Here is a 13,308-nt window from a genome sequence, read left to right as displayed (position 1 = left end):
AGCGCTTGAGGAAATTTGCACCATTGTTTCATGATGTTATGATTACAAAAGCGGGCACACGGTGGGCTACTGGTCAGATTTGCGGGCAGTTGATTAACTGAGCTATCCATGGTGCTGAATCTCCGCTAGCCTAGGCTTGTTTGTTTAGAATCTGATGTTTCCTGTGACAGTCACCACAATAAGCAGGTTATCATAAGGTAAAAACACCCACAACCTTCCAAAATCCCCCGCAAGCCAGTTGCAATGGGAGAGAAAATGCTGAGGTAAGCTAAAACAAATGTAATTTTCACTGGACCTCATAATATTTGACCAGTCGGCCAAAAGTGCTTCATAGACCTAGGCTACCTTTTTAAAGGGGAATTTTACTCTAAATCCATTTTCATGTGTATTTCTAGTCAATCCACCATGCATACGGTCTCGAAATACCATCAACATATCATCATTTATTGTATGGTTGCATCATAGATATCAAAACACCCCGTCTGTCAAAAAGTCAAATTATGTCACCATGCGAGACTTTGCACTTCCATCCTTCTCTTCTTTGCCAGTGATTCCCAGAAAGCAGCACGTACTAGCTGACTCTCTCGGGCTGTTCAACCATTGGTGGACGTGTAATTCAAATGATTTGCTGTGATGTTTACTAGAGCCCTGCCCGAGCCCTACCCCATGCCTGCGACGTTCAGGCCCTACCCAGGCCCGATTTGCTTTTGCCCCAAACCCGAAATTAGAAATAACTTCCTTCGTTATTAAATCCATTAGCTGCTCCTCTCCGTGTGTCACTCGCTCCCTGCTCGCTGTGCATGAGCTCTCCTCATGGCGGCTCTGGATGTCTGTGTATATAGCAACAGCTCCTCTTGTGCTGCTCTGCTCAGTGACGAGACATGAGAGAGCACAGAGCGTGGCTGTTAGCTACTTTTCGTCTTGCTAAACTCTGACAACTCAAGGAACATTATTTTCTGCAAAATAATCTCAACTGTTTTATATTTGAAGCACTTTTGACACCTATGTGTTAAACCAAGTCCACACACCGCCCACTCAATCCAGTTAGAGGGGAGTTTTTGGAGTTGTAGGAATTTACTCAAATGGGCAATTGGGAACATCAGGACATTCAAAGCTAAATATCTAGACTCCGACATTGTATTGCATTTTTTTTGTTGTGAATTTGTCTACTATGGACTACTGAAAACAACAAAGCCAATGTATTACCTGGGTAAAATAATAATTTAAAACTAGACTACGTCAATGAAAGTGTGGTGACTTTGAGAGAACTTTGAGTTTATTCAAACGTGTATAATTAAAATGGTCTATTTCTCCATTTACAATGGTATAATCATGGCAGTTTTTTTCTCTGGGATTATATGCTTTTAAATAGCACTTCTGGTTTCAACAGGAATACCAGGATACTGGTAATTTCTTGCAATTTTCTCAGTAAGGACAATTGGTAAATTCTCTGGAAAATATTAAACCCTAGTGTCCAGTGTATATACACACACACACACACACACACACACACACACACACACACACTAGAAATATAAGGGTCTAGGCCACGCTGGGATTTTAGGTCCTCTGTTGAAGTAGTTATGGATTTTACTCACGTCACTTGTACTTGTATGCTGTTAGCGTTTATTTTGCTCCTGTGATGCTCGCTATCCCTGCTCAACAACAAGCTGGTGGTCTCCTGTGGGCCCTTACCCATGCCGGGTAAAGTAAAGGACACACACACACACACACACACGCGTTACAATATGAATTAATGCTGAGGTCCTGGGGTTAGAAATTGTCCTTTCCACCTGGTGGCTACCAGAATCTGAACAGATATGGTCGTTGCAGTCTGGAAAAACACACACAGCCACTTGTCAGTCCTGTTGCATCGCAGCTCGGCTCTCACCATTAACTATTGACCAGTCTAGCAACCATGTCTGAAAAACAGCACAGCTGCAGATTAGATGGTGGGGGGACTTCACCTAGACCTACAGCTATAATATAGGTGGTATAGTATAGGCGGTATACATTTACATTACATTTACATTTTAGTCATTTAGCAGACGCTCTTATCCAGAGCGACTTACAGTAGTGAATGCATACATTTCATTAAAAATAAATTCCGTACTGGTCCCCCGTGGGAATCGAACCCACAAGCCTGGCGTCGCAAACACCATGCTCTACCAACTGAGCCACACGGGACAGTAGTATAGGCGGTATGCTATAGGCGGTGGAAAAGTGTGTGTTACAGTACTGTACATGCTATTCCGTACTTAGTTACCGTATTATAAGTGCTTAATTTCACAAGACAACATAGTAGCCTAGCTCATAGAAACGTTGAATGTATCAATGATGAACCAACTGTTTCTTTGGGACCATCTCTGTCGGTTTGTAACCTTTTACTGATGTCTCTGTTATTCTTGTGTTTAGATGGTAGTCGTAAAGGAAGTGGAGGAGAGGGGAGCAGCAAGCCCACGTATGGCTGTCAGGTGACCATCCAGTCGGGGAAGGAGAAAGAGATAATGAAGATGCACCGGAGGGAGGAGAAGAGGGAGAGGAAGAGGGGGGAGAGACGCTGGGATGACACCGACTCCTCTTCCGACCTCTACTTTGACCCCAAGGAGATGAGAGCTCAGAGGTGAACCACCACACTAGATCTCTTTCTAGCTCTTCCCCTTTCCTGTCTTTCTCTTCTCTCTCTCTTCTCATGTCTTTCTCTTCTCTCTCTCTTCCCATCTCTTTCTCTCTGCCTCTTTCCTTTCCTCTCTTCCATTTTCCCTTCTCTCTGCTGTCATGTCTTTGGCATCATTAAAATTAAGATAGTTATTTTATCAAATCAATTCTGTCATTATTATTATGTGATTATTCTAATCATGTAAATGTAATTAACTAGGAAGTCGGTGCACCAAGGAAAATATTCAGATTACAAAGTTATAATTTTCCTAATACAACTTTTCAGATATTTTAATATCTGATCAATTAGTCTTCTAATTAATGAATTATTCTTTACCTCACGTTAGTCTCATCCAAACGTCGTAAATGGTTGGTTATCTGCATGAACCCAGTCTTCACTATGAATCATCCATACATCAATTGTCTCCATTTATTTATTTACTAACTAAATAATCACAGAAATGCATAACAAACAAAGTAGATATAGTTACAAGGAAATGATAGGGGATGTGTCCTAGTGGGCTAAATCGGTATGGTGGCTTGGTAGACAAAGGGACTGAGAAGGGCGGGAAAGATAAAAGACACAGTTGATAACTATAATAATTGAAATGCTAATCCTTTGCACATTAACGCTCACTCATTCGGGAATAATTGCAATCAATATATATATTTACGCTCAGTGTGTCACGTGATCTCTGTTGGAATCGTCCTTTTTTCGGTTGGAAGTTCATCCGCCCGTCTTTCGTGGTTAGAATGGACACTTCAGAGTCCCATTCAGAAATGTTGTTTTAGAATAGATGTTTCGGCGGTTGTCGGTCCTCGCATTCATGGGTACATAATTTCTAGCTGCAGACTAGTAATTAGTATCGAAGAGTAGCTCTTATTCTGTCGGATCGATAGTCTCAGAGTTTAACCACCTGGTATGGGTAAAAGATTCAGCAACCATTACAACCTTAGCTCCCTCGATGGTCGAGGTACGCATGGTTTCTACTCAAACCTTAGCTCCCTCTGGGTCTAGGGTGGGGGTTTTATTCTGAACAGTAGAAACGGGCTGTCCCATGACGCCAGATCAATGTCTGTGCTCATGGGGCAGGCCTATGACTTAGTTAAACTCCAAAGGGAATTGGAGTTTCCTTCATTAAACAGTTTATAATCACATTACATAATTTCACAAATAGTTTCATCTTTACTCATTCATTTTATACAACAATTAGATGCAAGCCTCACAACTGAGACTCTTGTATAAACAGAGTTCTGGTAATGTGACTGTATAATCTCTCATGAGTTTCACAAACATTAACCGAAATGGACCGGTCGTAGCTGGATTCTCCCCGACCGTGTACACATTCTCCAAACATGGGCATTGTTCAGTTCTCAAGTTCTGTGATGTGGAAGAGGTTCCTTTGTTCTCCTGTGAAACTCACTCTCTCTATACTGTCTGGCCATGAGGAGAGAAACTCCTCTAGGAATTTATGACCTGCCTAACAGAGCCTGGGTGTAGGGGGAAGAGAGAGAGGTGGTGAGAGAGAGAGGGGAATGGTGCAGAGAGAGAGGGATGGTGCTCGCTGTACCCAAAGAGGGCCACGTCATGACACTGCTTTTTCTATATCTCCCCCTGTGATCTCTTCTTTCCATATGGAAACACCCTCCTGCATTTTTCATCACTGCTCGGCTGCAGGTTATAAGAAAAAAAACAAGGCTCCTGGTCACGTTTTTTCTGAAAAAAAATAAATAAAAAGGGATCTTTCTGAAAGTTTAATTTCAGCAGATAAAAAAGCAGCGCAGTGATCTGTTTAATTAAACTTATCCGGGCCGAATCCGGCAGAGTGTGAGGGAAGAGATTAGCAGAGAGGAAAGCCACGTTACGTTAGCAGAGAATAGTGTTACTGCAGAGCCTCACATCTCCACACCTCTCCTGTCTAACAGCTCTCAACTGTAGTATCCATCCCCAACCACACATTAAGCATGTGTACGGCTGTTCTGCTCTTTATGTGGATGTTTGGTGTTGAAATACTATGTATTTTTGAATGGGTTTTATGGATGTATTGTTGTGTTCGGTCCCGGTTGTGTTATTGCTGTGTTGTGGTTGATTTAATGGTTGTGTGTTGTGTTTCTCCAGAGAGCAGGCCCTGCTGACAGCACGGCGGTCTCCAGTGCTGAGCAGAGAGAGGGTGTACGAACGCATCCGCTACCCCAACGTCTATGACTGCTACGCCGAGGCCACCAAGACCTCCGCCTTCATAGGGGGAGCCAAGGTACAGTATGTGGAGATTACCAGCGCTGCGTCACAAATGACACCCTTTTTCTTATATAATGCACTACTTTTGAGCAGGCTCCACAGGGCTCTGGTCAAAAGTACTGCACTATGTAGGGATAAGGGAATAGGGAGCCTTTTGGGACAAAGCCCTGTACTGCCCAATACCAAATCTATGCCCTATACACTTGACCCCTAGACCATCATGTTCTATCCAAATAAACAATGACTCTAACAAGACTAGAAGACATTTTCAAATCCATTTTCAAATCCACCTGTTTTAATGGGCAAAATGAACAGCTTGCATTACTTCCATTTCTCTTTGATAGCGCCCGGGAGGAAAGTGATAGAAAACACACACACACACACACACACACACAAACACACACACACACACACACTTCAGTACTTTGTTCAACCACCAACCTTCACCAGCACCCATCACATTACCCACAAACCACTGCTTTTATCCCGTTTTTATTATCTATTTTTTAATTCTTGCTGCTTTTTCACTCACTATTTACATCAACTAACCTGGGGTGTGTTTCTTTAGTCCTCAGTTCAGTAGGAGCAGGTGGGCTGGAGGAAATTATGTTCACTGGAAAGTTGATATATTTTCTAATCTGAACATGACTTTTGGAATATTTTGAATGTGTTTGTTTTCAAGTTGAGGCACTGTTTTATTATGTGTATTGTAAAATGTTTAATATTATGTAGTTCAGTTTGTAATAAATAGATTAGGGTGGAAATGTGCTTTATGTAATGTGGCGCGTTGTTAATATTTGGGATGTGTTTGTGTTGTGTTCAGCTGATGTTACCAGAGGGGATAAAGAGAGAGAATAATAAGATGTATGAAGAGGTGACGATTCCTCCTAGTGATCCCATGTCCATCGGCTTTGAGGAGAAACCCATCTACATCTCTGAACTGGACGAGGTAAGACACCCAATGGTTACATGGGGATTTGAGAGGTGGGGGGCACACAGCATTGTCAAAAGCACACAGCATACTACACATCACAGAGGGACCTGCAATTTTGGGGGAGAATGACTGAGAAGGTCAATTCTGGTTACTTTTTAAAAGGACTTTCTACTCATAAGTGAAAAATAAAATATAAGAAATGACCCCAATATAACAGATTAGTCCATGTTGTCATGCAGGTGGGCTATTTAGTTGGGCCGGGACGATACCAGTATCGCGATACTCGTTCGTATCGTGGTAAGGAAACAAATGACAAAGAAGATTTAACTTCTTAAGGAAAACAGCCCTAATGTTGGAAACAGACGTTATGTTGTCATCCAGAGTCCCATTTGATTTATTTTCCATGATACAGATCACACTATTTTATATGCAGCAGGTTTTTAAAGGACCAAAGAGTTAGATCTGATTCCTGTTTTTCATTTTTGCCATGGAAAAGATATCGCGATACTGGTATCGTCCCAGTCCTACTATTTATCAGTAAGCATTACCACATGATGTAGCCCACCTGATGCAGCATAGCGGCTATAAATAAATAGTCTGAGGGCTGCCTATCTGCATTTACCCTATTGCATCACAAACTCTAAAGTTTAAACATTCGGCTATCTTGCTGCTAGTTATAGCAACACATTGACAACTTGAATGTCCCCCCAAAATTTTCCACTGACACTCAGCCAACCAAGGATCATGTACTGTGAATATAATGTAGGCCTACCCAGGGGCCCTGACCTCCAGGGGCCCCCCATTGATTTTGTTAGTCACGCTCACGCATATCATATTAACATGGCATAAATCATGACAAAATGTGTAGAATTGCAGGAAATTAGCTTTAAAACTATCTTTTCTCACTGCTTGTTTGTCTATGGAGATTGCATGGCTGTGTGCTCAATTTTATACACCTGTCAGAAACGGGTGTGGCTGAAATAGCCGAAGCCACTAATTTGAAGGGGTGTCCACATACTTTTGTATATAATGTATGTATTAGGGGTAAGGTGACTAGACATCAGGATATATGAATATCAGAGTAGCAGCAGCATATATGATGATTGTATGGGTGTGTGTGTAAGCATATTATATGTGTGTAAGCAAATGTTGGTCGTGTGTGTTTGAGTGTCAGTGTGCTTAAGTGTGTAGGCCCCTGTGAGTGTGCATAGACAGTGCAAAAATAAGGTAAAATCAGTCTGTGTAGCTATTTTGTTAGCTACAGTATTTAGCAGTATTATGGCGTGGTGATTGAAGCTGTTCAGGAGCCTGTTGGTGTCAGACTTGATGCACCAGGACCATTTGTCGTGCGGAAGCAGAGAGAACAGTGTATGGCTTGGGTGGTTGGAGTTGTTAACAATTTTCCGGGCCTTCCTTTCACACCGCCTGATACAGAGGTCTTGGATGGCAGGGAGCTCGGTCCCAGTGATGTACTGGGCTGTCTGCACAACCCTCTGTAGTGCCTTGCGATCGAGGGCGGTGCTATTGCCATACCAAGCAGTGATACAGCCAGTCAAGATGCTCTCAATGGTACAGCTGTAGAACCTTTTGAGCCTATATTCTTAGCCTACTATAAAATATATGCGTGTTGACTGTGATCAGGGGAGCCTAAATGTGTCTTGTCTGTTTAATGAACAAAATACCTATTGATTTCATGTGCATGCTGCAGTCGTACAGTGCATTCGGAAAGTATTCAGACCTTGACTTTTTCCACATTGTGTTACATTAGTCTCATTCTAAAATGGATTAAGTTACTTTTTTTCCTCATCAATCTACACACAATACCCCATAATGACAAAGCAAAAAAACGTTTTAATAAAAAATAAAAAACACATACCTTATTTACATAAGTATTCCTTTGCTATGAGACTCAAAATTGAACTCAGGTGCATCCTGCTTCCATTGATCATCCTTGAGATGTTTCTACAACTTGATTGGAGTCCACCTGTGGTAAATTAAATTGATTGGACATGATTTGGAAAGGCACACACTTGTCTATATAAGGTCCCACAGTTGACAGTGTATGTCAGAGCAAAAACCAAGCCATGATGTCGAAGAAATTGTCCGTAGAGCTCCGACAGGATTGCGTAGAGGCACAAATCTGAGGAAGGGTACCAAAACATTTCTGCAGCATTGAAGGTCCCCAAGAACACAGTGGCCTCCATCATTATTAAATGGAAGAAGTTTGGAACTGCCAAGACTCTTCCTAGAGCTGGCCGCCCAGCCAAACTGAGCAATCTGGGGAGAAGGGCCTTTGTCAGGGAGGTGACCAAGAACCTGATGGTCACTTTGACAGAGCTCCAGAGTTCCTCTGTGGAGATGGGAGAACCTTCCAGAAGGACAACCATCTCTGCAGCACTCCACCAATCAGGTCTTTATGGTCGAGTGGCCAGACGGAAGCCACTCTTCAGTAAAAGGCACAATCGCCCGCTCGGATTTTGGCAAAAGGCACCTAAAGGACTCTGACCATAAGAAACAAGATTATCTGGTCTGATGAAACCAAGATTGAACTGTTTGGCCTGAATGCCAAGCGTCACGTCTGGAGGAAACCTGGCACCATCCCTATGATGAAGCATGATGGTGGCAGCATCATGCTGTCGGGATGTTTTTCAGCGACAGTGACTGGGGGACTAGTCAGGCGATATTACTGCACTGTTGGATCTAGAAGCACAAGCATTTTGCTACACTCGCATTAACATCTGCTAACCATGTGTATGTGACCAATAAAATTTGATTTGAGGATCGCGCGAAAGATGAACGGAGCAAAGTATAGAGAGATCCTTGATGAAAACCTGCTCCAGAGCACTCAGGACCTCAGTCTGGGGCGAAGGTATACCTTCTAACAGGACAATGAACCTAAGCACACAGCCATGACAACGCAGAAGTGGCTTTGGGACAAGTCCCTGAATGTCCTTGAGTGGCTCAGCCAGAGCCCGGACTTGAACTCGATCGAACATCTCTGGATAGACCTAAAAATAACTGTGCAGCGGCGCTCCCCATCCAAGCTGACAGAGCTTGAGAGGATCTGCAGAGCAGAAAGGGAGAAACTCCCCAAATACAGGTGTGCCAAGCTTGTAGCGTCGTACCCAAGAATACACTAGGTTTTAATCGCTGCCAAAAGTGCTTCATCAAAGTACTGAGTAAAGGGTCTGAATACTTATGTAAATAAATTTTTTCCATTTTTATACATTTGCAAAAAATTCTAAAAACCTGTTTTTGCTTTGTCATTATGGGATATTATGTGTAGATTGAGGGGGGGAAACTATTTATTCAATTTTAGAATAAGGCAGTAACGTAACAAAATGTGGAAAAAGCCAAGGGGTCTGAATACTTTCCAAATGCACTGTATAGGCTGCACAGACAAGTAACATAAACAAAAAAAATATGCCATTCTATTCTTTTGAAAATATGTTATTAGTCTTATAATGTTTTAGGGCCTGCCTAAAACTTTAGTCATATTTCTTTGTGATGGTGTATTTTCAATTGATTTAATAAAATAGACGTCCACCCACATCGGCCCACGTCTACTTCCTCTAGTAAGCTTGCCGGCATCTGCACGGGAGATATACAAGGCTTATCCCGGCCAAGAATATGGTACAAATGGGACTGAATGAATTGCGCTCTAAAAAACATCCCCTGATAAAAAAAAAATGTACAGGCAAAATACCGTAAAGTCTGTCTGTAAAAGGTATCCGTGCTCAGTTTCACTCCCTGGTGTCCATATTCAAGCGACTGGGAGCGTTCTGGAGCCGTAATTGGCAGTGAGTGATGTTGAGTCTTAATGGAAGTGCTGTAGTGTTCAGCCAGCTGTCTGGAGCCACAATGGCTTCTCCTCCCTGACTGACAGGCTGAGTGACAGGCTTACAAATCTGCCCTCAGCCAATAGCAGGGCAGTGGACCGGACTGACAGACAGGTGAGCTAATCCCCACCCAGCCATTTGGGAGATGGGAGAGCAGAGGTTGTCAGTTGGCTTCAGTTCAATCACATCACTGTCTTTTCTTCTGGTTCTTCATCTAGACTTCTGGAGTCATTCTGTATGGGATCATGGTGGGATGTTTAGAAACAGTTATGGCATTTATTCTCTGTCAAGTGTGTTGTGAAATGCACTACATTCAATCTTGAATAGATTTTGGGTAGAATCCTAAATGTGGAATGAACTCCCCTGGATGTGCCCAAAACATGGCATCATATCTGAAGATGACTGGATATGTTTAAACCTTGGAACATATTTGTCATATTTGTAGAGTACTCCTGTAGCTGTTCACCTCACTTAACCTGTCTGTCACTCAAGATGACAGGCATAGTGTGTGTGTGATCGCAGGCTGAGACAAATTGATTAAGAGAAGGATTGGTCATGCATGTGTGGTTGCTGTTGTTATTTTTGCAGACGCCGGCTCAGGTGTTTGTCTCCCTGCCTGTCACTCATTATCTTCATTAGGCTTTCTTAAATGCTAAATGTGTAAATGTCCAGATTTTTGTGGTGTTTTTTTCCCCATGTAAACATGTCACTGTCTCACTCTATTCCCATCAATCCCTAGCTTCCTCTGGTTGGGCTAAGTGGAGTTTCAGCTATTTAGTTTTTACACCCATTCAGCTATTCCAGAGAGGGTACTTCATGAAGTGGGCTGAGATTGGGTATGAGAGTATCACTTTCAAAAAGCTCTTTCCCACAGTAGGGCTGGGACGATACCAGTATTGCTGCAAGGAAACAAAACATAAGTGGATTTAACTTCTTAAGGAAAACAGCCTTAATGTTGGAAACAACCATCATTCTGTTGTCATCCAGAGTCACATTGATTGATTTTCAAGCTATAGCACACAATATTTTACACACAGCAGGTTTTTAAAGGACCAAAGAATTTGGTCTTCTTCGTGTTTTCATTTTCGCCATTGAAAGAATATTGCGAGACTGGTATCATCTAAGCCCTATCCCATACCTCAGGTCCGGTTTCCTTCCTTAACCCCCATCTCCAACCCTGGATTCACCCCTAGCCCTGGGTTCTGCTGCCTTGGCTATTACCCGCCCAGTACCTGATACATTTGCTCTTCGGGTTGGTTCTCTGCTATTCACACTATCTTCAAGCCTCTGGCTTTGAAGAGCCACCTGGCACATCAAACAGTAAGTGCTCTAAGGGACCAGGTATTTGAGAGGAAGGTTTGCCCAAGTGCCTGAATAGAGGGGTAAAACATGCATGCACGTCCCAATCAAGGCAGGCACAGTCTTTTGCTCAAAGTGTATTTGATAGTATTCAGTATTGTTTGAAAGAAAACAAATACTATTGGAACCCAGGCCTGATGTGGGCCCTCACATGCAACAGCATCCCCCTCTGCACGAGAGAGTGGTGGAAGAACCCTTGGTTCATCATGAAGGAAGTGATCAATGTCAGAGGCTCTCCTCTGCTTTAAGTGGGATGAGTTGGGATGGACAGACAGGATTTATGTCCCCTCTCGAGAGAGAGTTAATTTCCTGTTTCTTTTTCTCACAGGAAACAATTAATTACACTACACCAGGGCATAAGTTTGTGGTTGTGTCTTACAAAGGGAGTTAATCAACCGTTTTGTTCATTCTGTAGCCCTAGCCGTTCCACAAATTCATTTAGAAGTTCCACCTTTAAAAAAAACCAGACATCATCGTCTTGTCTTCTCGCTTTCTGAAAGCCTGATCTTTCTTTCTTGTCTTTTTTTTGGTTCTGGGCTTCTCCCTGTCTCTCCACTAGCTCCAGCAGTCTAGATTCCCTGCTTCCTGTTCTGTTTGAAACCCCCGTGTGAAGGATCCAGATTGATATGGAGCCTGTTCAGCTGAGCGATGTGAATTAGCCCCTAGCGCAGGAGCTGCTCTATTCATTAACTTAAGCCGGGCTACTCTGAAACAAAATGCCTCTTTCTTATTAAGCACCAAGCACACACCGCCGAGGCTAATACGTCTTTGCGTGCTATTAGGAGCAGGCCGAACCGAAAGCCTGTGAGCTTTTTTCCCTTTCTTTCCCCGACATCACGCAGAGTAGCGTAGATTGCCATTTATTGAAAGCTGTAATGGGCAACAGGGCTCTGTCCTGCCTGGCAAGCCTTTACTAGCACTGAAACATTAAAAGTGGGGAATTTATTAGGGGGCCTTTTTAACGAATGAATCCTGATAAAAGCCTATCTAATTTCTGTGTAGAAATATATATGAGAGAGATTCCTCCTCGTGCTGACAGAAAAACAACACAACAACCCCTCCATACTCGATCTGGAAACATGACTACCTACTCATCCAGTACATACAGTGTAGGCTCTCACTCCGGCACTTAGATGTACTGATATATCCATGGAGGCATGAGAAGACCTAGACTAGGGAGGGTATATTACTGGAAACTTTCAAACTTAACAAAATTCTGGTAGTTTACTGGTAATCTTTCATTGATTTTATGTAATCAATCACAAGACATCTAGTTGCATTGTTAGATGCTTTTTAAATACATTTTCTCTTGAACCATATGGTCTAGCTACTAGAAACTCATGGACAATATGGACACAGATTTAACAAATGTATACAAAATATCAATCATTGTTTAAAAAATTATTCAAGTATAAATGACCAAAGTTACGTGAGATTGCCATAGTTTTTCTGTTATTTACCAAAATTACTGAACATTCTGGTAACTTTGTCAAATTACCGGTAGCTTGCAACACTAACAGACACATCCTGTCCCCCTAGGAACTGCTAATCAGGACCACACTCCTCCTTAAGGATTTTAAGAAGATTTGACTTGCATTAAGAGATATGGTTATTCCCAAAGGGGAGCACTGAATTGAGCGATAGGATTTAGGAGCGTGTGTGCATGCGCTGATGGTCTTTACTATCCCTAGTGGGTTTTTTAAAGGGCAGGAACATGAGTGATGAATGGGAGATAGTTTTCTGTCAAACCCTGGTTGTATATTCTCCTACATCTTCTTCACCTAAGTGAATATTGAATACTTACACGGAACCCAAACCGGCTGCGCATGTGCGCAATCGTGCATAAACTAATTTTGTCCCCCCACACCAAACGCGGTCACGACACCCAGGTTAAAATATCAAAATAAACTCTGAACCAATTCTATTAATTTGGGGACAGGTCGAAAAGCATGAAACATTTATGGCAATTTAGCAAGTCCTATTTAGTCCTATTTAGTTAGCTTGCTGTTGCTAGCTAATTTGTCCTGGGATATAAACATTGAGTTATTTTACCTGAAATGCACAAGGTCCTCTACTCTGCCAATTAATCCACACATAAAACAACCAACCGAATCGTTTCTAGTCATCTCTCTTCCTTTCAGGCTTTTTCTTCTCCTGACTTTATATTGCGATTGGCAACTTTCATAAATTAGGTGCATTACTGCCACTGACCTCGTTCGTCTTTCAGTCACCAATATGGGTATAACCAATGGGGAGATGGCACGTGGGTACCTGCTTCT

At 42.4% G+C, this 13,308-nt stretch overlaps 1 protein-coding gene across 2 annotated transcripts in view; it reads left to right on the top strand.

The window, feature by feature from the left end:
• ascc3 (activating signal cointegrator 1 complex subunit 3) overlaps positions 1-13,308 on the top strand; it is a 141,511-nt gene that overhangs the window by 23,530 nt on the left and 104,673 nt on the right. For both annotated transcript variants that reach the window (XM_029743720.1, XM_029743716.1), the window contains exons 7-9: positions 2,416-2,623; positions 4,778-4,913; positions 5,721-5,846. In XM_029743720.1, coding sequence (XP_029599580.1) covers positions 2,416-2,623; positions 4,778-4,913; positions 5,721-5,846 — 470 coding nt within the window. The remainder of the gene's footprint in view (positions 1-2,415; positions 2,624-4,777; positions 4,914-5,720; positions 5,847-13,308) is intronic.

This window comes from Salmo trutta, chromosome 3 (assembly GCF_901001165.1).
Source record: "Salmo trutta chromosome 3, fSalTru1.1, whole genome shotgun sequence".
Taxonomy (NCBI): Eukaryota; Metazoa; Chordata; class Actinopteri; order Salmoniformes; family Salmonidae; genus Salmo; species Salmo trutta.
The sequence above is the reverse complement of the archived record's forward strand: the minus strand, read 5'-3'. Positions and strand labels throughout refer to the sequence as shown.